Source organism: Pan troglodytes, chromosome 7 (genome assembly GCF_028858775.2).
Source record: "Pan troglodytes isolate AG18354 chromosome 7, NHGRI_mPanTro3-v2.0_pri, whole genome shotgun sequence".
Classification (NCBI taxonomy): Eukaryota; Metazoa; Chordata; class Mammalia; order Primates; family Hominidae; genus Pan; species Pan troglodytes.
In genome coordinates, this window is record NC_072405.2 from 64,955,856 (window position 1) to 64,980,967 (window position 25,112).

A 25,112-nucleotide genomic window follows, 5' to 3' on the forward strand; every position below is an offset into this window, starting at 1 on the left:
CATTCTTGGCTGAGTGAAGCAAAAGCTGATATGTCAGGTCGTCTGACACCTGAGTGAGGGGTTGTGGATCAGTTTATTTAGAAGAAAATGGCCCTTCAAAAACCACTGCTGGGTGTCAACTGAGCTAGGCAAAAATATGTTAATGCTCCTGCAGCATGAAAGAAAAGTTAAACTGTGCTTTGAATACTTCATTTAAGAAGGCAGAGAGATATCAAAATTTTAGAAAGGTTTTACTCACACGCCCGTTAAAAGATAAGTTTCATTTTCTTACAAATATTGCTTGTTTAGAATGTTTTATTTCTGTATTAAAATTTTTTTCTCACTTTTTTCATCTCAAGTTAAACTATGCTTTTTATTTGCATGAACATAGAAATATTATGTCTCTAATACTAGGATAGATCTGATAAAATGAGTGCTCACTTTTTGGTTAACTGAATATGTGCTTTACTTTACTTGAAATTTCAGTTTTTGATGTTACCATTACTCAGTAGGTCTGGAGCCCAGTGGAGATAAAGCTAGACTATTGTATGGTGATTACAGCTCAAGAACTATTCCCAGCCCAGAGGTGAGATTGTTAGGAATGTTTGCCACATAGGTGGCATATGTTGTGGCCATTTCTCATGAGGATAAAGGATTTTAAAAGAAAGGTTATGTCATGTATTCAAATACATCAGTTAAAATGGCACTCTGTTGAATTAAGTATGAAAATGTTTCATTTTCAAACCAATAGTGTATATAATTCTAATTTGTACTTTTTTTTAGTGGAGTAAAAGAGCTAAAAGTTTGACATATTCAGATGCAAAAGAAATGATAAGTTACAGATATGTTTTATCAAATATTCAGGTTCAATCCCACTAAGGGTCTTGAAATGAACATCTAATTCTATTAGGAATGAATAGGCAACACAAATATGCCTTTACTTTGTGAGGCAAACATTATTTTTCTTAATTATGAAACTAATATGTACCTTTAAAGCTGATGTTTAAAAATTATCAAAATAAAAAACTGACTTATAAGGTCATTATTTATAATTATCTCTCTTCCAAAGGTATTATATATTATCTATTTTAAAATTAAATTAAGGTCAACTTGCATTAATATGTTTTTATAAACATATTATGTTCAAAGTCCATTGAAAAGACTGTAATGTCCTGATTTATAATGCTAAAAAATGATAAGAAAAACTTGATAGATAACTTGAATGCTTAGAAAAATAATTGGTGTGTAAACTATGTCCAGGAAACACAATTGACACTTTTGAAAGCTTCAGTAATCCTTGGTAGACTGCAATCCTTTAAGCATTAGGAGGAATTGTGAATAGTTTATCCTTAGAACACTTTTTGATTCTCATGTTTGAGTCTTGAGCTACTGGTGTTTCCCTTCAGTTTCAGTCTGAAGTTCATTTGCTTTCTTTCTCCCTTTGAAAGAAGCCATGCAAGTGTCCATTCCAAGGTACTCACCAAAGGCAATCAACATTTTTGGAGATATTATTCTAGAAGAAAAGCAGAGAAAAAAATTATGATCCTTTAACAGGAGTCAAATAAACTACTTTGCAAAGAGCAAGTGCAAATTATACAAAGTTCAAAATGTCACTTAATGGGAGGGCTGAAGAGAAAAGTGCTGTGTCATCCCCAAGTGCCATCACCATCCTCAACACCAATGGCTCTCAACCCTGGCTACACCTTGGAATCACCAGAGCTTTGAAAAGCACCAAAGTTCAAGCCACAATTTATCCCTGTATCACACCCCCTGAGTTCTGTGGAAAGACTATGTATATCCTTATTTACTAGACTAACAAAAGGTAGCAAAACTAGAAAAAAAACTGGACCAGTTAAAGCAGAATCTCTGGAGGGTAGGAGCCAGGAATCTGTAGTTTTAAATGTTCCCTGGGTGATTACAATGTGCATCCAAGATGAAGAACCATTGTTTTAGTTCCTTGAGGATAGAGGCTGTATCCAGCTCAGTTATGCTCAATTCAGCTCGATGTGGCAAATATTTATGGCATGCTAATTACACGTTAGGTATTGTCCTAGGCTGGGGCAAGGAGCAGGAAACAATTCAGACAATATTTTCTGTTCTTAGGGATCATGCAAGGTAGCAAGTAACCACGGGTGAAATGAGTGCGCCAAAAACCAGGGTCAGGTGTGATGGAATGTGCAATGTGGGACTTTGACCTAGCTGAGCAATCAGGGTAGCTAAGGATGAATAGGAAATATGTTAAATAGATATAAATAGTAAAGAAAGTACTTTATTTATCAGTAACATAATTTTGTAATAGTGAATCTCTGCTTGTGCTTTCTACTCTGCTACTACTTACAGCAGAGGAGGAGTATTTCTTGACGGTAAGACCTTAAGCTCTGTAATCAAATTGGAAACTTCAGTTTGAAACTTTGTTGCAGCACATATTATTAGTTGTTTAACCCTGCAAAAATTACTGTCTTTAAACCTCAGATTTCCTAAATTGATAAAATTCACACAAAGCTATTAGCACAGTAGCTGGCATGTAGTAGTCACCCCATAAATGCTAAATCTGGACCTGGGTGGAATCCATGAACAAATACCTGGAATTCATAGCATGGGCCTTGTATGAAGTTGCTGGAGCTATTTCGCAAAATAAAATGAAGAACTTGTAAAATACCCTTAATATTTTTCTGGCAACATACTTGTGTTTGTCCCTTGTTTTCAAAGTAGAGCTCTACACTAACCAAACTAAATAGTTGACCAAAACCAAAAACATAAAAAACAAACAAAAAACCCCAAATAATTTGTTACTTATTTGTGTTGAAACAAAAAATGTGTGTTTTGCAAGACCTAAATAATTGTTAAATTTAGTCAGTGTCTGAAGCAACCAAGACACAGCAATAGTCCGATAAGTTGTTTTTGCACTATTAAGGTTCTTCCTCTTACCATTAAGTAAATATATAAAGTTGCTTTCTATGCAAAAGAGGTAGCAGTGATTGGACAATTTGTTCACAATAACCAGAATGATAGTGAGGTCATTATTAACTTACTGTTTAAGAATCAATCCGATATATGCAAATTTGGATATCATTAAATAAACTTGTTCCTCTAAAATAGCATTTAAAATTTTTTTGGCCACATACTCCTGCTCCAGAATTGGTAACAGAAACGGATACCTGGAATAACAATAACAAATAGTGATATCATCAGACTGGTATCTTTTTGCTGTCATCATAGGGCATTGATTATGAAATTTCAGATATGGAACTATAACATACAGCTTTAAACAGTCAAACAAAGGCCAGCTGCAGTGGCTCACGCCTGTAATCCCAGCACTTTGGGAGGCCGAGGTGGGCAGATCACCTGAGGTCAGGAGTTTGAGACCAGCCTGGCCAACATGGAGACATGCCATCTCTACTAAAAATACAAAAGTTAACCGGGTGTGGTGGTGGGCGCCTGTAATCCTAGCTATTCAGGAGGCTGAGGCAGGAGAATCGCTTGAACCCGGGAGGCGGAGTTTGCAGTGAGCCGAGATCGCACCCCTGCACTCCAGCCTGGGCAACAGGGTGAGACTCCATCTAAAAAATAATAATAATAATAACAAACAAACAAACAAACAAAAACTAGTCAAACAAAATGCAAATCTTAGGAATTGCCTTGTGTTTTCTCTTATGATCAGTAATAGGACTAGTGCTAATATATTTAATTTCCTGGAGTAAACTTCCTGCTTTTGTTGATTTTCTGCTGTGTGATGGTCTAAACATATGGAAGTAATTGCTTTTAGATTTTTTTGTTTGTTTGTTTTGATACAGAGTCTCGCTCTGTCGCTCACGTTGGAGTGCAGTGGCACAATCTTGGCTCATTGCAAGCTCCGCCTCCTGGGTTCACACCATTCTCCTGCCTCAGCCTCCTGAGTAGCTGGGACTACAGGTGCCCACCACCACGCTCGGCTAATTTTTTTGTATTTTTAGTAAAGACAGGGTTTCACCGTGTTAGCCAGGGTGGTCTTGATCTCCTGACCTCGTGATCTGCCCACCTCAGCCTCCCAAAGTGCTGGGATTAGCTTTTAGATTTTTTGCTTCTTTCTTCCCTCTCTGTCCCTCCCAAACATCCCATAGTTGTATACTATTAAGAAGCAAAATTGCAGCCAGGCACAGCCCAATTGCTAATGCCAGCACTTTGGGAGGCTGAGGTGGATGGATCACCTGAGGTCAGGAGTTCAAGACCAGCCTGGCCAACATGGTGAAACCCCATCTCTACTAAAAATACAAAAATTAGCTGGGTGTGGTGGCCCATGCCTGTAATCCCAACTACTTGGGAGGCTGAGGCAGGAGAATCACTTGAACCCAGGAAGTGGAGGTTGCAGTGAGCAGAGATTGCCTCACTGACTCCAGCCTGGGTGACAGAGTGAGACTCCATCTCAAAAAAAAAAAAAAAAAAAAAGCAAAATAGCAAAAATTATCTTACCAAAAAAAAAAAAAATCTCTTGAACATGTGTAATGTGTCAGTTTAGGTAGATCATTGTTACAACATTAAGCAGAAATAGATGTTTGTGAAATCAATAGTTGAAATGGATCAGAATATAAATAAATATCACATAAGATATTTTATACTTTTATATTGTTCTGCTTAATTAGTTGAACCACACTTCCCTCAAAAATTCTGTTTATCTCAGCTGATTTTGGGAATCTGATCAATTTTCCACAACTGAATGTTGACAGTTAGTCTTTATATTTTATTCTCCTAAAGTTTTCCAGAACTATAGCCTAAAGGGCTCTAATGATTATTTAAAAGTAGAATCTACAGATCATTGTTTAATTCTCTACCATTTTAGGATTGTGAATCTTTCTTTTTCTGGAGACTGTTTTTTTTTACGTTTGTTTATCTAAGGACACCAATTTTATACAAGTTATCATTTAACATCACTGACTTCTCTGGCTACCATGCCCCCTTATCCTGGCTGGTCATATTCTTTCTGTGATCTTAACACTCGAGCTTTTAATAAAACTTAGTCACATATTAACAATTCTTACTAATATTATTTTAATAATAATGTTAGAAACAAAGTAAATAGCTTAAAAATGTATATAAGTATACTTACATTAGATATAACTACATATGTACATATACATAAGTTTATTATAAATGTTACTGAGATAAAACATGTATAGTACATGATTTATTACTACTAATAAAATATACATTACTTTTTGTTATAAACACCATATAATCAATTACTTTTCACAGAATGTTTTGCTAATTTTTGTTGAATTCTTGCATCATATATATTCTTTCACATGGATGTGACACACTTTGGTTAACCATTCATCAGTTGATGGATATTTAGATTGTTTTTACCTTTCAGCTGTTATGAATAATGCTGCATAAACATTTGTGTACAAGTTTTTTGTGGGGACATGTATTTTCATTTCTCTTGGATATATACCTAGGAGTGGAATTGCTAGGCCATGTGGTAATTCTATGTTTAACATTTTGAGGAACTATCAAAGTATTTTCCAAAACAGTTGCACCAATTTACAGTACCACCATCAGTGTTCGAGGGTTCAAATTTATCCATATCCTTACAATACTGTTATTGTCTGTCTTTTATATTATGCCTTCCAAATTAATGTGAAGTTATTCATTGTTTTTAGATAACAGCTTTATTGAGAAATAATTCATATACCATAAAATTCACTGCCTTAAAACATAAAATGTGGTGATTTTTAGTATATTCAGTAAATTGTTCATCGCTATCTAATTCTAGAATATTTTCATCACTCCCCCAAAAAACTTCGTACACATTAGCAGTCATTTTCTCCTTGGCCTTTCCTTCAGTCCCTGGCAATCGATAGTCTACTTTCTGTTTTTGTAGATTTGCCTATTCTGGCTATTTCATATAAATGGAATCATACAATATGTGGCTTTTTGTGTCTGGCTTCTTTTGCTTAAAATAACGTTTTCAAGGGATATCCATGTGGGAGCATGTTTCAAATTTCATTGCTTTTTATGGTTGAATAATATTTAGTTGTATCAGCATACCACATTTTGTTTATTCATTCATTCATCACTTGATGAACATTTGGGTTGTTTTCACAATTTGGATATTGCTGCTATGAACATTTGTATAAAAAATTTCATTTTCATTTCTCTTAGGTATATGGCTAGGAGTTCAAATATGCTAACTTACTGTTTGGCTTTTTGAAGAACTGTCAAGCTGTTTTCCAATGCGGCTGGACCATTTTATAATTCCATCAGCAATGTATGAGGATTCCAGTTTCTCCACATTCTCATCAACACTTGTTATTATCTATCTATTTGAGTTTAGCCATCTTAGGGTGTTTGAAGTACTTTCTCATTGTGCTTTTGATTTGCATTTCCCTGGTGATTGATGATGGTGAATATCATTTTATGTACACATTGACCACTGACCGCTTATATCTTTTTTTTTTTTTTTAATGGAGTCTCACTCTGTAGCCCAGGCTGGAGTGCAGTGGCACAATCTCGGCTCATTGCAACCTCCTCCTCCTGGGTTCAAGTGATTCTCATGCCCCAGCCTCCTCAATAGCTGGGATTACATGCGTGCACCACCATACCTGGCTGATTTTTGTATTTTTAGTAGGGATGGGGTTTCACTATGTTGGCCAGGCTAGTCTCAAACTCTTGATCTCAGGTGATCCACCCACCTAAGCTTCCCAAAGTGGGATTAGAGGCATTAGCCACCACGCCTGGCCATCTTTATTTGAAGAAATATCTGTTCAGAGCTTTCGCTATTCTTAAAAGTTGGGCTTTTAAAAATTGTTGAGTCATCAGGAATTATTTATATATTCTGGACACAAGTCCCTTATTAGCTCTAAGATTTGCAAAAATCTTTTCTCATTCTTTGAGTTGTATTTTTACTTTACCGATGTTGTCCTTTGAAGCATAAGAGTACTTAATTTTGATGAAACTACTTTATTTATCTTCTGTTGTTGCTTGTATTTTGACGTCATAGCTAACAAACCATTGCTTAATTCAAGGTCATGGAAATTTACATCATTTTTCTTTAAGAGTTTTATGATTTTATCTCTTACAGCTAGCTTTTGGATTTATTTTGAGTTAATTTTTGTATATGATGTAGGGGTTGAGGTTCAACTTCGTTGTTTTGCATATGGCTATCAAGTTGTCCCAGCACTATTGGAATTGTCTTGACACCGTTGTTGAAAAGCAATTGAGCAAAAATGTAAGAGCTTATTTCTGGACTCTCAGTTCTATTCTGTTGATCTATATATGTCTATCCTTAAGAAAGTTTGACACTGTCTTGATTAGTATAGTTTTATAGTAAGTTTTGAAATGGGGAAGTGTGATTCCATCCAATTTTCTTCTTTTTCAAGATGGCTTTGGCTTTCTGAGTACCTTGCATTTCCACATAAATTTTAGAATCCACTTGTCGAGGCATGCAAAAAAAGCAGCTAGAATTTTGAAAGGAATTACATTCAATCTGTAGATCAATTTGGGGAGTATTAGTGTCTTAACAATATTAAGTCTTCCAATCCGTGATCGTGGGATTTATTTTTATTTAAGTTTTCTTTAATCTCTTTTGAAGATGTTTTGTAATTTTCATAGGATAAGTTTTGTACTTTTTTTGTTAAATTTGTTCCTAAGTATTTTATTATTTTTGAAGCTATTGTTAAATGGACTTGTTTTACTAATTTCATTTTTGGGTTATTCATTTCAGATGTATGGAAATACAAATGAGTTTAGTACATTGATTATGAATATTGATCCTTTGCTGAATTCATTTTGTAGATGTAATTGTGTGTGTCTGTGTGTGTGCACATATGTATTCTTCAGGATTTTCTATATACAAGATCATGTCATCTGAGAATAAAGATAATTTTGCTCCTTTTTTCCAATCTGAATATCTTTTTTTAATATTTTGTCTAAATGTTCTATTGAACAGTAGTTGAATCAGAGTGGTGAATATGGATAGCCTTGTCTTGTTCTTGACCTTGTGGGGAAAGCATCCAATCTTTCAGCATTAAACATGATGTTAGCTCTGGCTTTTTCATAGATGCCACTTATCAGGTCGTGGAAGTTCCCTTTTATTTCTACTTTCTTGGTGTTTTTATCTTGAAAGTGTGCTGGATTTTGTCTAATGCTTTTTCTGTGTGTTTTGACATGATCATGCAGCTTTTGTTGTTCTACTGAATGATGTACTGTGTTAAATTCTCTTTAAATATTAACCCAATCTTACATTCCCAGGATAAATCCTCTTTAATCATTATGTCTTAATGTGATAGGTTGCTGGATTCAGTTTGCTGGTATTTTATTGAGGATTTTTGTGTTTATGTTCATAACAGGTATTGATCTTTGGTTTTATTTTCTTGTGATGTCTCTGTGTAGTTTTAGTATCAAGGTCATCCTGCCCTCATAGAGTGAGTTGGGAAGTGGTCAGTCATTTTCTATCTTTTTGGAAATTTTTGAAATTTTGGTAGCTATTCTTCTTAAAAAGTTTTATAGAATTTCCCATGAAGCCCTCTGGATCTGGGATTTTTCTTGTGGGAATTTTTTTTAGATTACTAATTTAATATCTTTAAGTCTATTCAGATGTTTTTTCCTTCATGAGTCAGTTTTGTTAGCTTGTGTCTCTGTAGAAATTATTCCATTTCATCTAAGTTACCTAGTTTCTTGGCACATAATTTTTCGTAGTATTTCCTTATGGTCCTTTTCCTTTCTGCAGCATTACCAGTAGTGAGGTCCTCTTTTTTATTCCTGATTTTAGTAGTTTGAGACTTCTCTGTTTTTTCTTTCTTGGTCGGTCTAACTAAAGTTTTGTTAATTTTGTTGATCATTAATGTTGTTGGTTTCATTGATTTTTCTTAGTTTTCCACTCTTCTTCATTTCTGGTTCTCTTCAGCTCTTCCTGTGGATTTGAGTTACTATCTGGTATCGTTTACTTACTTCAATATAATTTTGTCCCCACTCACGTCCTTTGTGCTGTTATTTTCAAAAATATTACATTTCTATATGTAGTAGGCCAAATAAAACTATTATGTACCTTTTATTTATACAATTGTATTTATAATCAATGAAGAGAAGAAAGGAAAAGAAATAGGCATTTATACTGTCTTTTAAAAATTACCTACTTTGTCACCTTTACTGTCACTTTATTTCATGTGGATTCAGATTACTCTCAGGAGTCACTTGTTTTCATCTTGAAGAATTTCCATTAATATTTCTTGTGAGGTAGTATGCTAAGCAACAAATTCTCTGTTTCAGTTTGCCTTCCTTTTGCTTTCATTTTTGAAAGAGACTTTTGCTGGATATAAGATTCTTGGTGGGTAATTTTCCCCCCAGTACTTTGAATATGTTATACCACTGCCTTTTGACTTTCATTATTTCTGTTGAGGTGTCAGCCATTAATCACATTTGGGTTCCTTTGTACATGATGAGACCTTTTTTTTCCTTTTGCTGGTTTCAAGATATAGCTTTGTTTGTGTCTTTTAACATTTAAATTTTAAATGATTGTCTTTGCTAATTTTGACCAGCTTAATACATGGCTCTTTGGGGAGAGCTTTCCCCTATACATTCTGTCAGCTCTTGACCACTTGTTTTGGAACTTTCTATTTAATTTTAAAGCTTCACTAGACTCTAAATAGTTTCATTGCCTCTAAGCCAGGCTTTCTGTTGGCTGTCTCCATGTCCCACAAATAAAGTTGATTCATGTCATTTGGATTGTGTCAGTCTCTTTTTTAATGATCATAACGACTACACTCGTCCTCATATCCAGTTTACACTTTCCAATATACTCACTGACTGGATCCGTATGTAAAAGCTCTCATATCACATTTGCATCCTAGTTTGGGCTGTTCTAGATAAATTTAACCTTCATACCAAAATGTCACTCTGCATTATTTACCCCCATATATTAATCAATTTTACAAAATATTTTATTTCAGAGGTTATTTATACCTTTATATTCTCTTTAGGAAAAAGTTATCTTCTCAATACTACAATACAAAATATTTTCAAAGTTCTCAGTATTAATTTATTTTATATTTTAATATACTGATTAGTATTTTAGGTTTAAATTTTTACTATACCATAAGCCTCATAACTATATTATTGTCTTTAAATTGAATAAATTTATAAATGTCATACATATTGAAATTTTCTTTTACTAAATTAGTCATTCACATTGTTTCTTTTGTTTTACTCTCCAATTTCAAAACTTCAAAATGATCAGATGATGACATATAGTGGAAGTTTGTTATAAGAGCAAAGATTACTTTAAGAGTTAACTTGCTTGTACAGCCCTCAAACATTCCAGTGTTGATGAAATGTGGGCACACGATGGTGGTTTTAACTTCAGTTTTCTTTATCGTAGTTAATTCAAAAAAGAGAGATTCAGCAAAGCCAAAGCCTGCAAATTTACTTGCAGAATAATCTGAAAAAAAGTGAGGAACTATTAGTAATAGAGCTTGACAAGTTAATTCTTGGAATTATTTTAAAAATTGAATCTCCTTCCCCTTTTTGTGGCTTGTCCTTGGGGACAAAGCATTCCTGTCAGAGTCAATTTATGTGGCCAAACACTCCACTCCTACATATCCACACTCTACACCCAACAAAAAGATGGAAATCATATCAGTGTTTCCTAACCCAAGAAGACCAAAGCCAATAGGCATATTCTGGCTGTTTTTTTTTTTTTTTTAGAAGAGAATATATCTCCTTCTGGAAATAGAAGAGAATGCTGGAATTATAAATAGAGTTCAATATTCCAGAGATTTCCCCTTGATGCAGGAACAGCTTCTATCTATCTTGGAAGAGTCCTAATTTCTGACTTCTGTGACACATGGTGAAACAAAGTACTCATCTGATAGTCCATTAATACCAACTACTCCTGCTATACTTGAAATACAAACCAGGTGACCATGGTTAGCTTTAATCATGGCAGGAAGGAAGGCCTTACAAGTCTGAAAGGTATAAATGCATTTTGTCAATATTTCATTCATTTATTACTATATTTGCTTCATAAGTATTTGATGAATTTACTAATTTAACAAATATTTATTTAACACCATAATGTGTTAAATTCTGTGGCAGTAGAAAAGTAGGTACCATATAATCATTGTTTTCAGTGAGATTAGAGGTTATTATCTACTAATCTGTATTATTTGATTTCTTTTTCTTTTGAGGTAAACTATACTAATTGAATCAAATGAACATTTTATATTTGTGGTTGGCTAAAAATCTTAAAATCTAGTTTTTCTGGTATGCTGAACTTTTCCATGTAGTTTTTAGCAATTTATATTAAAATTTAATTGCATTTACCTTCCTGGCTTTACCCTAAACAAGATTTGCCCTTGCCCTGATGGTTTGGCAGAATGGGAGGAATTGTTTAAGGAAAAGTGAATTTCAGTGCAAGCTAAACACACCCAGGTAAGTAAAGCACTACCATATCTTAGATCTATTCTTATTTCAGCACTCCTTTTCTCATTCACTATGTAAATCCAAGTTTCTAATATCATTATCTTGTTGGCTGTGTTATTCTACTGGTTCTCTTATAAATGATTTCAACCTAATCTTGACAATGCTCTGATCTGTTTATATGAGTTTGCAAAGTTAACATTGTCAGAATTTGGTATGTATAGTTTTGGAGAGTGCCAAGATGTGCTCACCTACAAGGGGCCAGTAGAATAGAAAGCAGACACTGGATCAAAGAATGATATATTTGTTTTTGAGATATTCTTCATCTCAGTAACCTTGTCCCAGAGCTGCTGAACTAATTGGCAAGTTTCTGCTTAGATGTGAACAATTGGCCTCTTTTGACATTTCCTGTCCAAATGCAGTGGCAATTTATACATCTGTCTTATAGTTGTAACATCTTTGTCTTTCAAAAATTAAATTCTTGTTGCATCAGTCATGACTGTAGACTAGTTAGAAATGACAAGAGCTGGTTATTGTCTTTCAACACAAAAGTGTGAAAGATCCGGCCAGATGCCCAGAGAACATCTCAGTGACTGTCTGGTAGACCCAGTTAGGTTTAAGGACAGGAAGCCTAGGTATGGAGGCCCAGCAGTGGCACCACTATTGATATCTAAAAGTTTATGAAACTTTCAAGAAAATGAAGCTGAGAAATGGAGTTGAAGGTGAGTATCAGTGCTACCTTTGTAAGAAATCCCATGGCTGGGGACAGTGAAACTCCCCAGAGTAAGGAAGAGAAAGCAGTGACCTACAATAGTTTATCATACAGCCGAACACTGGTGAAATTATAAAAAACAATGATGACGGTGGGAAGTTACCTGTTCACAGGGATGTAGCCACTTTTAGGAGTTTTGGTTTTTGAGACAGAGTCTTTCTCTGTCACCCAGGCTGGAGTGCAGTGGTGTGATCTCAGTTCACTGCAACCTCTGCCTCCCAGGTTCAAGCCATTCTCGTGACTCAGCCTCCCTAGTAGCTGGGATTACAGGCACGCACCACCACGCCTGGCTTATTTTTGTATTTTTTGCAGAGATGGGGTTTCACCATGTTGGGGAGGCTGGTCTCGAACTCTTGGGCTCAAGTGATCCACCTGCCTTGGCCTCCCAAAGTGCTGGGATTACAAGCGTGAGCCACAGTACCCAGCCTAGGAATTCAATTTTATTTGCTTTTCTCTATCAACATTTTTTTTTTCTGCAAAGGTTTCTGTATGTGTATTTACTTTTGGCTGTGGCTGAATTTGTGGCTAGCTTCTTGTATGTTCAGTTGAGAAAAAAGTTCTCCCTCCTAGAGGGAAAAGGAATAGGTAATGACAAGGGTCTGTTTGAATTTGCAGGCCTATGTACCAGTAGAGCACTTTTTTAGGACATTCTAGAAGATGAATTGCTCATAGGGACCCATACCTAGTGCTCACTAGATGTATATCTATTACTAAAGGAAAGAAAAAGGAATATAATTAAGTGTTGAGTCAGCAATTAGTTGCCAAAAATGTATTTTACCTTTTGTAAAATATTTTTAGTGCCTGAGAAATTAATAGAAAATTACATATGGATCTAGGTTTGCACATTACTCCTAATCAAAGTAAATCTGTGAACAAATCAGATTTGTTTGCTAAACAGCTATATTCTGTTAATCAGGATTTCCTGATTTTATCACATGTGGGATGTAATGAAAACAAACATCAGATTTGCTTGATTTCATTTTATTGCATTTATGTAAGACTTGTTTTTTTTTTCATGGAAAAGCCAAATTAATAAACTTTCTAAATTTTTCAATACTGGTTTATGGGTCAGACAGATTATCTTTGTTTCCACAAAATATTTCTGGTTACAAAGAATACAAATGTGCATACAGTTAAATTGAACTATAATGAATGATGACTTTACTATCAAAAAAAGATTGATGCTTTTGAACTTTAGTTTTGCAAGTTGCTTTCACTTAGTTACTGCACTTGCATTGCCTTTTATAATTTTTCAATGTCATCCCTTTGACCACCTTTTAATATCACCAGTGATTGTATTGCTCTGTAGTGTAACTTAAATGGCTTGAATATTTTAGGATAATATTAAGTTGGGTAAATTTACGAGAAATTTTTGGTTACCAATACAATTAAAAAAATTTAAATTCATAGAGAAAAGGTATTGAGTCACTCAGCACCATTTCGACCTGCTTTTTGTAAAGCTTCATTTGAGATAGTAAATTCAATGTAATATACACCTTAACTTTTAATATGATAAAGTTGTTTATATTTTAAAGTGATCATTGAAAGCTAAAAGTGATATAGTTACATAGTGATACTTTTTTTGTGTGTGTTTAAGCTCGTATACACATATAAGAGCATATTAAAACTAATGAACAAAAGAAACTTCAGTATGATAAAGATGATGGACCTGATAGCTTAAAATCTCTTGGAATATTCCAGTCTGTTGTAAACAAGAGGTATTGGAAGGTTATTTTTGACCTTTGTGTAGTCTGCCCAGAGAGCATGGATTCTTATCTTGTCAAAATATTCTTACTCTGAGCACTTGAGACCTAATTAACTTTTTGTTAAATCAAATAACCAAAACTTGCCACATCTGAAAGATCTAAAATCCCTTAATAATTATACTGTGATGTGCTGTTAGGTGTATTTAAAAATCAAAACAAAACTATTGTCACTCTGGCTCTTAAGGCAGCCAATTACAGCTATTCCATAGTTTTTGTTTAGAAAAATAAGTCTATAGAGGTGTTTTTGCATTCAGAGTCATCTTTGGTACTTCTTAGATGACCAAATCACCCATGGTCTGTTCCCTTGGCCTGATTTCATGACACGGCAATTAGCAGCAGCAGGGTGGCTAGAGAAAATGAGGTACACTGGGTACGCTCCACATTTCTTCATTAGCTGAACCCTATTTAGGACCTGCCCTGAGAAAATGTGGGGAAAAATTGTCAACTCCAAAAGAGAAAGTCAACATTTCCTTGGATGAATTCATTAACACAAATATATTTAACCAGAGATTGCACACTTGCCAGGACAGTTAGAAAGACCCTGAGGATTTGTCAGTGCTCTTGCTATAATAAGTAACCAAATTCTTATAAAATAATTTTGTCTTATACCCCAATACCAGTTTCTATTTTCTTAATTTGGTATCTTTGGTTATTGAAATGAATTAACTAGAGCCATTCAGTTTTGTCATCAGTAGGTAATTTCTAGTCTTCCTGTTCTTGCCTGGAGGCTTCTAGAAGTACAAACTGGAAACTGTGCCCTGTCAAGACAGCCCAGAAGGACACACTCAGAGTCACAGTGTGGCCTGGACCGTGCCAAGGATCGACTCATTGGAATGGGCTTCCCAGTGTGGGCTGACGTTGCCACAGTGAGGAGGCCCCTGCAAGGTCATGTCTGGGGCTGAGCCAGGTCCACAGAACCTGTTTAGTCCAGGAGTAGATGGCTATGTGAAAGCAGGCCCTGACCAGCATCAGGCAGAACAGAATTAATGGTATATGTCTGGGTCACAGCATCAGTGAGGGAAATTTAATGTGGTCAAAGTTATATTTTCTAATGGGCATGTGAGCAAGCCCTTTTTACTTCTTGATGTGTTTTCAGTTCTCTCTTCAGGAAGCTAATGCAAAGTGGCATGAAACTTTTTGAATGCTATCTTAATTCAAGGAAAAATATCTTATGGGGATCTTGATTTAGATTATAAACTGAGTGAAGATTTGAAGGAATGTAAGGATGATAATAATTTTAGTACTTGAAATTCAGATAAATGTTTTCACAATAGGTTAAGCTTAGAAAAATGTGTGGAATGAAATTTAACTTATTCTAATCATTGTACATTCATATACAATCAAACTAATTTTACAAATAATATGAAAGCTATTAATTGCCCTTGTGCACAAACCTACTGATGGCAGTCGGTAGATTCTATTATAATGACTTACTGAGATCCTTTTATCTTTCATGGTGATGTGCCTATCTGTACATGTTCAATAAGTAGAGCCAGGCCTTCTTTTTCCAGGATATAATGAATAGTTTGATAATGCAACCAGAGCACAGGTGTGACCCGTTTAAGAATAAGTTTAATTTAATCATGTATGACAAGCCTATTCTTTAGGGATGATGGTTGCTATTCATATATTGAACCAGCTGCCTCCTCAGGAAATTGAACTGATACCTGCTTTATGGGTCACAAGTCCCCTTCCAGCCTTACAGGTATTAAGGGAGGTCACTTCCTGGTAGACCAGGAGCCTTGGCAGGTTTGGGAGACCTCAAGAAAAAAAAAGCAAATCTCTCACTAGAAGAACTGCAGTACAATTTCTCCCCAGAAGTACTGCAGGCAGCACCCGGTGGAGATATATTTATTGGGTTTGGTCTCATAGCCTTGGAATAGATGAGCTAGTAAGAGCAGTAGAACAAAATTTTAAAAATCTCTCCAATTCTTGAGATGAATCAAGATTCTTTCCATCATCTTCAGATGGAAGTAGATTTCCTGGTTTCAGTGGTTGCTCAGTATCATCTGTCTCTAGGTTTGCTGACACACAACCAGAAGGCTTATGTGTGTTTATTAATAGCTCTTACCACTACCTATGGAGCTGATTCAAGGCAAACAACAGAGCACATACACAACATAAAGATACAAGTTCAGAGGCTACATGAAGCCTAAAGAATGAGAAGGAGCTACTATGTGAGTGAGGAGAAAGAATATTCCTGTTGGAGAGAGAACAGCTTGTGCAAAACCCTCAGGTGGGAAAGAGCTTGATGTTCTCTGGAGTTTAATCAGGATCCTTGGCATGTAGAAAATTAGCAGAAAGTAGCTGGCTGTGTTGGCTCACGCCTGTAATCCCAGCACTTTGGGAGGCCGAGGCGGGCGGATCACAAGGTCAAGAGATAGAGACCATCCTGGCCAACAAGGTGAAACCCCGTCTCTACTGAAAATACAAAAAATTAGCTGGGCATGGTGGTACCTGCCTGTAGTCCCAGCTACTCAGGAGGTTGAGACAGGAGAATGGCGTGAACCCGGGAGGCGGAGCTTGCAGTGAGCCGAGATCGCACCACTGCACTCCAGCCTGGGTGACAGAATGAGACTCCATCTCAAAAAAAAAAAAAAAAAAAAAAGTTAGCAGAAAGTAGAGAGAATGAGAGGTGAGGGACAGATAAGGGAGGCCATGACAGGCAACTGTATGTTACTCTAAGTGCATTTGGAAGTCTCAATATTTTTGAGCTGTGGAGTGAGATGATTATTGATGAATCTGTTGAAAAGGTCACCTTGCTCCCATATAAAGATGGGTTGGGCTGGGCGTGGTGGCTCACACCTGTAATCCCACTTTGGGAGGCTGAGGCGGGCAGATCACGAGGTCAGGAGGTCGAGACCATCTTGGCTAATACGGTGAAACCCCGTCTCTACTAAAAAGACAGAAAATATTAGCCGGGCTTGGTGGTGGGCGCCTGTAGTCCCAGCTACTCGGGAGGCTGAGGCAGGAGAATGGTGTGAACCTGGGAGACGGAACTTGCAGTGAGCCAAGATCCCTCCACTGCACTCCAGCCTGGGTGACAGAGTGAGACTCCATCAAAAAAAAAAAAAAAAAATGGGTTGGAAGTCACCAGTCACCAGTGTTGAGGGTGGAAGGCCCTGAGGACCTGTTGGTGAGAGATGAGGATGGCTTGATCCAGGGGCTGGCAGCAGAAAGGAGAGACATGCACTTGGGCATGTTGTGCAGGGACAGCCAAGATTGCTGGTGTTGAGGGAAGGGGAGGAATCAGGATGATTTATAGATTTGTGATGTGATTGTAATGGATGCACCCTAGCTCCATTTAACAAGATGACATTTCCCCTTTCTGAAGGAAATGTTTGGGGTAGGGTGGTACAGGGAAGGAAATCAATGGTTTTCACAAATGTTTCTGGAAAACATATTATATGGCAAGCACTGTGGTAAGTGCTCAAGGAATATTGGTTAAAACAGGTTAGTGGGGGTTCCCATTATCTTTCCAGTGACCAAGGAAGAAGACCAAGGAAATAGTTCTGAGTTCCATGGAGAGTGGTATAAAAGTGTACAGTGGAAAGAGGGAGGAATCAGGAGACATGTAAAGGAAGCCCATTCCAAGGTCCTATTTTTGGAGACACAGAGAACTAGGGCCATACCTGTCCCCACTTCCCCATGTCTCCCAATGCCCTGGTTTCAGCACCTGTTTCTCCCACAGGCCCCATTTGCTGCTGATCCCTGTTCGTTCCCTGCCAGCATCAAGTATGAACCCTCTTGGAGGAAACATCTCTGGTAACTCTTCTCTCCTTTAGCCTCTACCCACTTTCTAGAGTTGCACTGACCAAGGAGGTAGCCTCTAGGCATGTGTGGCTGTTTAAATATGCATTTAAGGTTGGGTGTAGTGGCTCACAGCTGTAATCCCAGCACTTAAGGAGGCCAAGGCAGGTGGATCACCTGAGGTCAGGAGTTCGAGACCAGCCTGGTCAACATGGTGAAACCCCATCTCTCCTAAAAATACAAAAATTAGCCGGGCATGGTGGCAGGTTCCTGTAGTCCCAGCTACTCAGGAGGCTGAGGCAGGAGAATTGCTTGAACCCAGGAGATAGAAGTTGCAGTGAGCTGAGATTGTGCCACTGCACTCCAGCCTGGGCAACAGAGTGAGACTCTGTCTCAATAAATAAATAAATAAATAAATAAATAAATATGCATTTCAATAGATTATATGATATAAAGTTAAAAGTTTAGTGCTTAATCCCATTAACCACACTTCGAGTGCTCAGTAGCCACAGATGACTAGAGGCTTTCATATTGGGAAGCACAGATGAAGGCGATTTCCCCCATCAAAGACAGCTCTACTGGGCAGCATTGTGTAAACCACTCCAGGCCTCAGGAAAGACACTCCTGAGTCATGAATTAACTCATTCTTTTTCTGTAATTTTTCACTCTATACTTCTTCCTTCTGTAAGCATGGGCCACCATTTACCAGTTGCCTGACCTTGGGGAATTCATTTAAATACTTTGGGCCTCAGTTTCCTTATTTGTAAAATGAGAGTGAAAATGGCATAATGGCTGCAAGTACTCAACAAATAGTGGTGATTGTGATTCATCCCCCCCTTAATTCCTCTATTAGAATGGCCAGTCCTGCATGCCCATAAACCACCATTCTAAAAATAGCCCCTGTCTCTGCACAAGCTCCTTTTGCACTCACGGCCAAATTAAATCTCTCTTGTATAATTGCTGTCACTTTCAGTTTGTATTTAGGTGGGAAGATTTCTGACAGCCTAATAAGTCTTGGGAACAAACTGCAGAGGGTAGAGGGAAAAAAATTTCTCTGATAATTTGGAAGAAAACAAGATCAGGAAAAGCACAACAGATAAACCCTGCAAGGATTGAGACCCCACATCTTTCAATGGAAAATCCCCAAATGGTATGTTTATAAAGAAATGCATGAACAAGTGTTTATAGGACTGCATGGAATTTTCGTACTCACCAACAAAATAAAATGATAAAGAAAGAGGTTTACCCAGAAATGAGAGATGGCATTTACAAGAAAGGATTTTTCCACCATGTGATCTGGAATATCGAGGAAGGGCTTTCCCGTGACTAAGTCAGCATTGTTAACGAGGATGGTCACGTCACCAACTTCTTTCCTGACCTGGTCAGAGGGAGGCAAGCATTGGTTCAATTGAGGCATTGCATTTTGACATTTATTTTCTCAAGTTGCGATTTTTTTTCTCATTTTCTTCATGTAGTTTCTCTGAAGCTAGATTTTTTTTTTTTTTTTTGAGACAGAGTCTCATTCTGTCGCCCAGGCTGGAGTGCAGTGGCGCAATCTCGGCTCACTGCAAGCTCCGCCTCCTGGGCTCACACCATTCTCCTGCCTCAGCCTCCCGAGTAGCTGGAACTACAGGCGCCCGCCACCACGCCCAGCTAATTTTTTGTATTTTTAGTAGAGACGGAGTTTCACCGTGTTAGCCAGGATGGTCTCTATCTCCTGACCTTGTGATCCGCCCGCCTCAGCCTCCCAAAGTGGTAGGATTACAAGCGTGAGCAACTGCGTCCAGTCGAAGCTAGATATTTTTATCCTGCATGTAGAAATTCTTCAGCTTAAAAAAAAAAAACAGATTTAGCCAGATTCTGGATTTTTTGGGTGGAGACGACCTGCAGCATATTTTCCTCACCTCCCATTTCTGTTACCTGACTGCCCGTTCCCGGGTCACTAATGGCAGTGGAGTCTGAGTGACACTGCCTGCCTGCATGTCTCAGGACGGCTCCCTTTAGATGGCCTTCAGGTTTTCCCGCAGCACATCAGCAGGTGTCTGATGCCTGCTTCTGTGGGCGTCATCTCCCCTACTTCTCTCTGAGGAGGAAGGCAAGACATATCTCATCCCTTCAAGCCGGGTGAGTTTTGCATGAACACATCCTAAACATGGATGCCTTTGGTCCGCTGCCGATGGACTTCCATGTTTCTGTGCTCTTCTATCCAATGGACCCCGTAGAATCGAATTACTCTCTGTGACTGATGTTGCCTTGAGTTCCTCAGCTGTGCCGCTATTGTGCCTCCTAAGTCCTCATCATTTTCCTTCACCCTTCCCTCCTAAATTGCCCACCTCATCTGCCTGCACGAACCCCAATATACCACAAGCGCTGATCAGAGAAGAGTATGCTCCAGGAAACACCTGAGGGACTGGTTTCCTCTCTTCACCGTTTTGACTCACATTATTATGACTTTGTAGGTGACATTGAGAAAGGTGACCCAATGGCAAATCATGAAGTATGTTTAAACAGCAATTAAGACTTTCCTCCCCTGAAATGGATCTCTCAGCTGATACAACTATCTGTTTCTTTTTTTTTAAACAAGGAGCACTACCTGCCCTGACTTTGTTTTCTAATTCCTGGTCCATGCACTGCTAGTTGAGCCTGCCAGATAACACGATTTGGAGAATAAGGTAAATATTGCTGCTGATGTAGTAGGTTGGAATGAGCTAGGAAAGGAACAGTTAATACTGCTGAGCTGATGCTGGGCTGAGGAATTAGACTCCTCTACTAGGGAGAGAGGCAGGGCAGAGGCAAACATCCACAGGAGACTAACTTTTAAAGAAGGGCATCTCATTGGCTTGGTGAAGCAATCAGTGCGAGCAAGTGCTCAAGACCAATGAGGTGGTAACAGGGACCCAAGAAAGAGGTAGAATCTTCAGCTTAATACATTCCTGAACACTTAAGAAAAGCCCAGTGGCTGCTGTCATGCAGTTTAAGAAGCCTTGAGCCTTAGGGACAACAGGGACAAGAGAAATTTTATTTAGATCATGGGATTTAATTTTTACTTTATCTCCAAGAGGCAGTCTAGGGAGGCATCATTATCCTAGTATACAGATGAGGAAACAGGCTCTGACAAATTAACATCTTGCCAAAAGACCCATAGCTTTTGAGAAGAGCAACAGCAATTCACACCCAATTTAAATACACACAAAAAAGCTGTTTCCCTCCAAATTTACTACTCTTTCTAGTAAAAATGATTATTGCTGTAACAAGCCAGTCTCATGTGTGTGCACATGCGCGCACACACACTCACACACATACAGATAAATATTAATCATTGATTGGACCTGAACATTTGAAAATAAATTGTGAACCTACTTATTTTAACAAAAGCAATTTATTAATATATTGGTTTTCTATGAATGTTACCTCACTCTAATTTTGGGAAGTTAATTACCATGCACCTTTAGAATGCTGTTATTGCTATTCACTTTTCCACGAATTTCAAGGAATCTGGTAAAGCCTGTGGTTTGTTGAACGTCTTGAAGTACAACCCTAGTATTTAGGTTTCTTGGAAGTTGCTACATAATTGAAATAATACAAAAAAACACACATAAAGTAGTTGGCTGAGAAAAATTCTATTTATAGGAGTGCGAAAAAGAACATTTTAATATGAAAAGATAATTTTAGGTTAAAGTTTTAGTCTGGTTTCTACTAAGTAACAAGAAAATGTTGACCAAGAAGGAAAGATTTGTTAGGGGTTGGCAGTGGGGGAAGAAGGCAGGAGATTACAATACTTTTGATCAAAGAAAGAGGATTATGAAGGGGTCTTTTGATTATGCACATATTGTTGATATCCCTTTGGGAATGCAGCATGGGGTCTGACCTAGGCAATGTGGTCCCTCACTTGTCTGCTCTATGGCCTGGGTAAGTTCCTTAAACTCTCTCTGCCTCTGCTCCATCACTAGTAAAATGGAGAAAATGATAGTACCTACTTCGTTGTGAAGATTATATGGGATAATACTTTGGAAGAAAACACTTTTTCCAGGGTCCTGATCTGGCCAGTTGGTGGTACTGGGACTGGAGCTCTGTTAGACTACTTCCCGAGCTCATCCCGGATATATTCGTCTACTAACTTTTCCAGCCATGTGTCTTTCCTTTTTACAAATGAGGACTAACTTTGATCCCACTTGCTTTGTACTAAAATATGCCTAAGGATCTACAATACAATATTTGCATTAGCTCGTGATGAATTATAAAGAACAAATCCTATGGGACCACCGAATAAAGAAGAAGGCAATAGAAAATGAAGGTCAAGGGTGAAGAGGGTGCTTCAGAAGGTTAAGTGTCACAAAGTAGGACTCAATCAATATTTTTTGAACGGATCAATAAGTGAATTCCATATATAGAGCTTAGATTGATTGTCAAAGGGAAGGAAAATCCCTTGGAGATTCTGTTATCAAAGTGTTTGCACCCCTTTGGGCCATAGCATAGTGGATAAGAGAACAGACTTTGGCTTCAACATGTCTGGGTTGGAATCTTGGCTAATCATTAGTTTTATGATCTTGGGCAAATTACATATTCATTCGGTCCTCAGTTTTCTCATTTGTAAGTGGGGATGATGATAATGATGTATACCTAAGAAGGTGATATTGTGTTGATTAAATGAGTTGTGATGTGTGTAATGTGCTTAGAATAGTAACTATTTGTAATATAGTGGGCTTTTGGTTTTTTTCTAGTGCTGTGTTGACCAATTTGAGGCCATGGCTAGAGGCTGATCAGTTCCCCTTCCTGAGCAGCCAGTTAAGTCCACATATCCAAACACTTCACTTATTCGAGTCCTCACACTCTGGGCTGCTTTATGCCCACCACAGTTACACCAGGGCCAGGTACCAGACAACCAGGGGCAGCCTCCATGCCCTAGAGCCCCCTGAAGTTATTCAAATTAACCAGTCCTGAACATGCTTACCCTGCCTTGCCCATTCCTTCCTGAGGAAAACTCATAAAGGCCCCCACCACTGGCCCGACCTCCCTGCTTCATGAGTGACCCCAGTGCTCCCCTTCATGGTCCTGTAGGCTGTGCTGTGTTCACCCCCGGGGACTGTGAGCAAAACAAAATGGAAATGCTCGATTCTGTTTCTTTCTCTCCATCTGCGTCTGGCCTCACCACACCGTACTCGAGGTAACATGGTTGAAACGCTACTCAAAAGCTGACCCATTGCTGTTAGGGTACCTGCTAGCTACGTAACAGATGGTAGCTACAATTTAGAGTATTTGTCAATATTTAATGTGGAGTTAGAACAAATATCAGCAGGCTAAGTCTAAGAGGAAATTTGATCTAAAATATGCTAAATGCATATTTATATTTATTTTTATTTTTGTTTTTACTGTATATTTCATATATAGCCTCAGTACATGATGATAATGGATATGATGCATTAGAATCACAAACCACTGGCCCGGTGTGCTGGTGCACGCCTGTTATCCCAGCACTTTGGGAGGCCAAGGTGGGCGGATCACTTGAGCTCAGGAGTTCAAGACCAGCCTGGCCAACATGGTGAAAACCCATCTCTACTAAAAACAATATATAAAAATTAGCTGGGCATGGTGGTGTGGGCCTGTAATCCCAGCTACTGAGGCAGGAAAATTGCATGAACCTGGGAGATGGAGGTTGCAGTGAGCTGAGATGGGAGCCACTGCACTCCAGCCTGGGCAACAGAGCAAGACCATGTCTCAAAAAAAAAAAAGACTCACAAAACATAGAAAGTTAAGTTAAAGCTGGATATGATCTTAAAGATCACTTGGTTCAATCCTTTTGTTTTACAGACGAAGAAACAGGGACCTAGAGAGGGCCAGTAACTTGTTAAACATTGCACAACCAATGAGCTGCAAAGCCAGGAGTAGGCCGCTTTTCTACCACCTCCTGCCAGTGAATGAGTCTCCCGGAAACACAGCTGGGCAGCGCTGGGCTCAGGCTTCTCAGATCCCCACTTGCCTTGTTTACACTCTTCTCCCCTTTGAAGGTTACATAGTCTGATTTCTGACATGCAGAATCAAGCAGGAAACACATAGAGAGCTCGTGGGAAATTTATGACAAACTTCTATCTGTAAAAGTGCATACAAGATGCAGTATTTTCTTTGGGAACAGAAGCAGAGAACACCAGTCAGCTTACCTGATCAGCAACTCTGTAGACCTCTTGTCTGTTTCTACAGTCACACGTGTAGGGAAACACTTTCTTACCACCCTTTTCTTTGACCAGTCGACAAGTTTCCATATTGCCTTCTTGATTAACATCCCATAGAACTAAAATGGCTCCAAACCTGGCAAAATGTATAGCCAATTGCCTCCCAAGTCCACTTCCAGCTCCCGTTACAAGTACAATCTCTCCAGCAACATTCTTTTTCTTCTTGGGAATTATCTTGTAAACCAAAGATTCCAAAAAGTAATATAGAAATTTTCCCAAAAGTACCAAGGTGTCTGCAATCACATCCATGTTTATTGACTGCAGAAAGGAATGTTCTAATAAGGAAAAACGTAAGTGATAAATCCATGATACTATGGCAACTATTACAGTACACAGAGAGCATTTTGCACAAAGAAATTTACCTTTGAGATTTACCTTTCATTCTCCAAACATACAAATTAACAACAATTGACACAACTGTCAAACTTAAAATTTATATAAATAATGATTATGGAAATATTTTTTGTTAACAAGTACCTTTCCCTACAGGGCACTTGCTTACACTAATCTAATTTAACCCATAGGTAGGTCACAGATTACTAGGCCAATTTTACAGGTAAAGATATAAAATCTTTGAGCCTTGAGTTGCCCAGTATTATTTGACTAGTAAACTAAGATGTTGGAAGCAGATCAAGTGCTCTCAGGGTTGCAGAACAGTTAAGTGGTGCCACTACAATCCCACAAAGGACTTGGACCCAGGGTTGTGTGGCAGGGAGTCTGGTTTTCAGTGGGATAGTGAAGACACTGAGAAAAGTGGGCAGGAAGGATTGCATTTGAGTTTTAGCTAGAAGGCTGCCTCCAAGACAGAACAAGGAGAAAGGGTATTACAGCTGCTCCTTGTTAACTTATTGAAAATATTAACTATATTCTAAAAGGTATTCTCCTTGGAAAATTTTAGGGACTTAGAGTGTTCACTCAGAGATTTCAAGCTTACAATCATCAAAAAGATTAAGCCATGAAAAATTCACTCTCTTCTCTAAGCTTATATAGACTTTTCTGATTCAAGCACAACCCTAGAAACATATAGTATATTACAATGATGAAACGAAGCTGTATCTTATCACCTATAAAAAAATACAGGTATTATGGAGAAGGCATTCTGGGCCACAGGATTTTTGTGTGGAGAACAAGAGAGAATTGGGACTTTCCTCATAACTTTTCTGTATAAGAAAGTTTGTTTTCAAGGTAGATGATTTATCTTGAAAGAAATTCAAGTAGCTTGCTATG

The 25,112-nt window shown here is 37.9% G+C and overlaps 1 protein-coding gene across 1 annotated transcript in view; it reads right to left on the minus strand.

The window, feature by feature from the left end:
• Nucleotides 1–215: 215 nt before the first annotated feature.
• LOC745681 (short-chain dehydrogenase/reductase family 16C member 6-like) overlaps nt 216–25,112 on the minus strand; it is a 76,851-nt gene continuing 51,954 nt past the window's right edge. The window contains exons 7-12 of the mRNA XM_016960190.3: nt 23,814–24,160; nt 18,905–19,036; nt 10,796–10,916; nt 10,246–10,390; nt 3,012–3,137; nt 216–1,492 (exon numbers count right to left, since the gene is read on the minus strand). Of these exons, the coding sequence (XP_016815679.2) occupies nt 1,366–1,492; nt 3,012–3,137; nt 10,246–10,390; nt 10,796–10,916; nt 18,905–19,036; nt 23,814–24,160 (998 nt within the window). The 3' untranslated portion in view covers nt 216–1,365. The remainder of the gene's footprint in view (nt 1,493–3,011; nt 3,138–10,245; nt 10,391–10,795; nt 10,917–18,904; nt 19,037–23,813; nt 24,161–25,112) is intronic.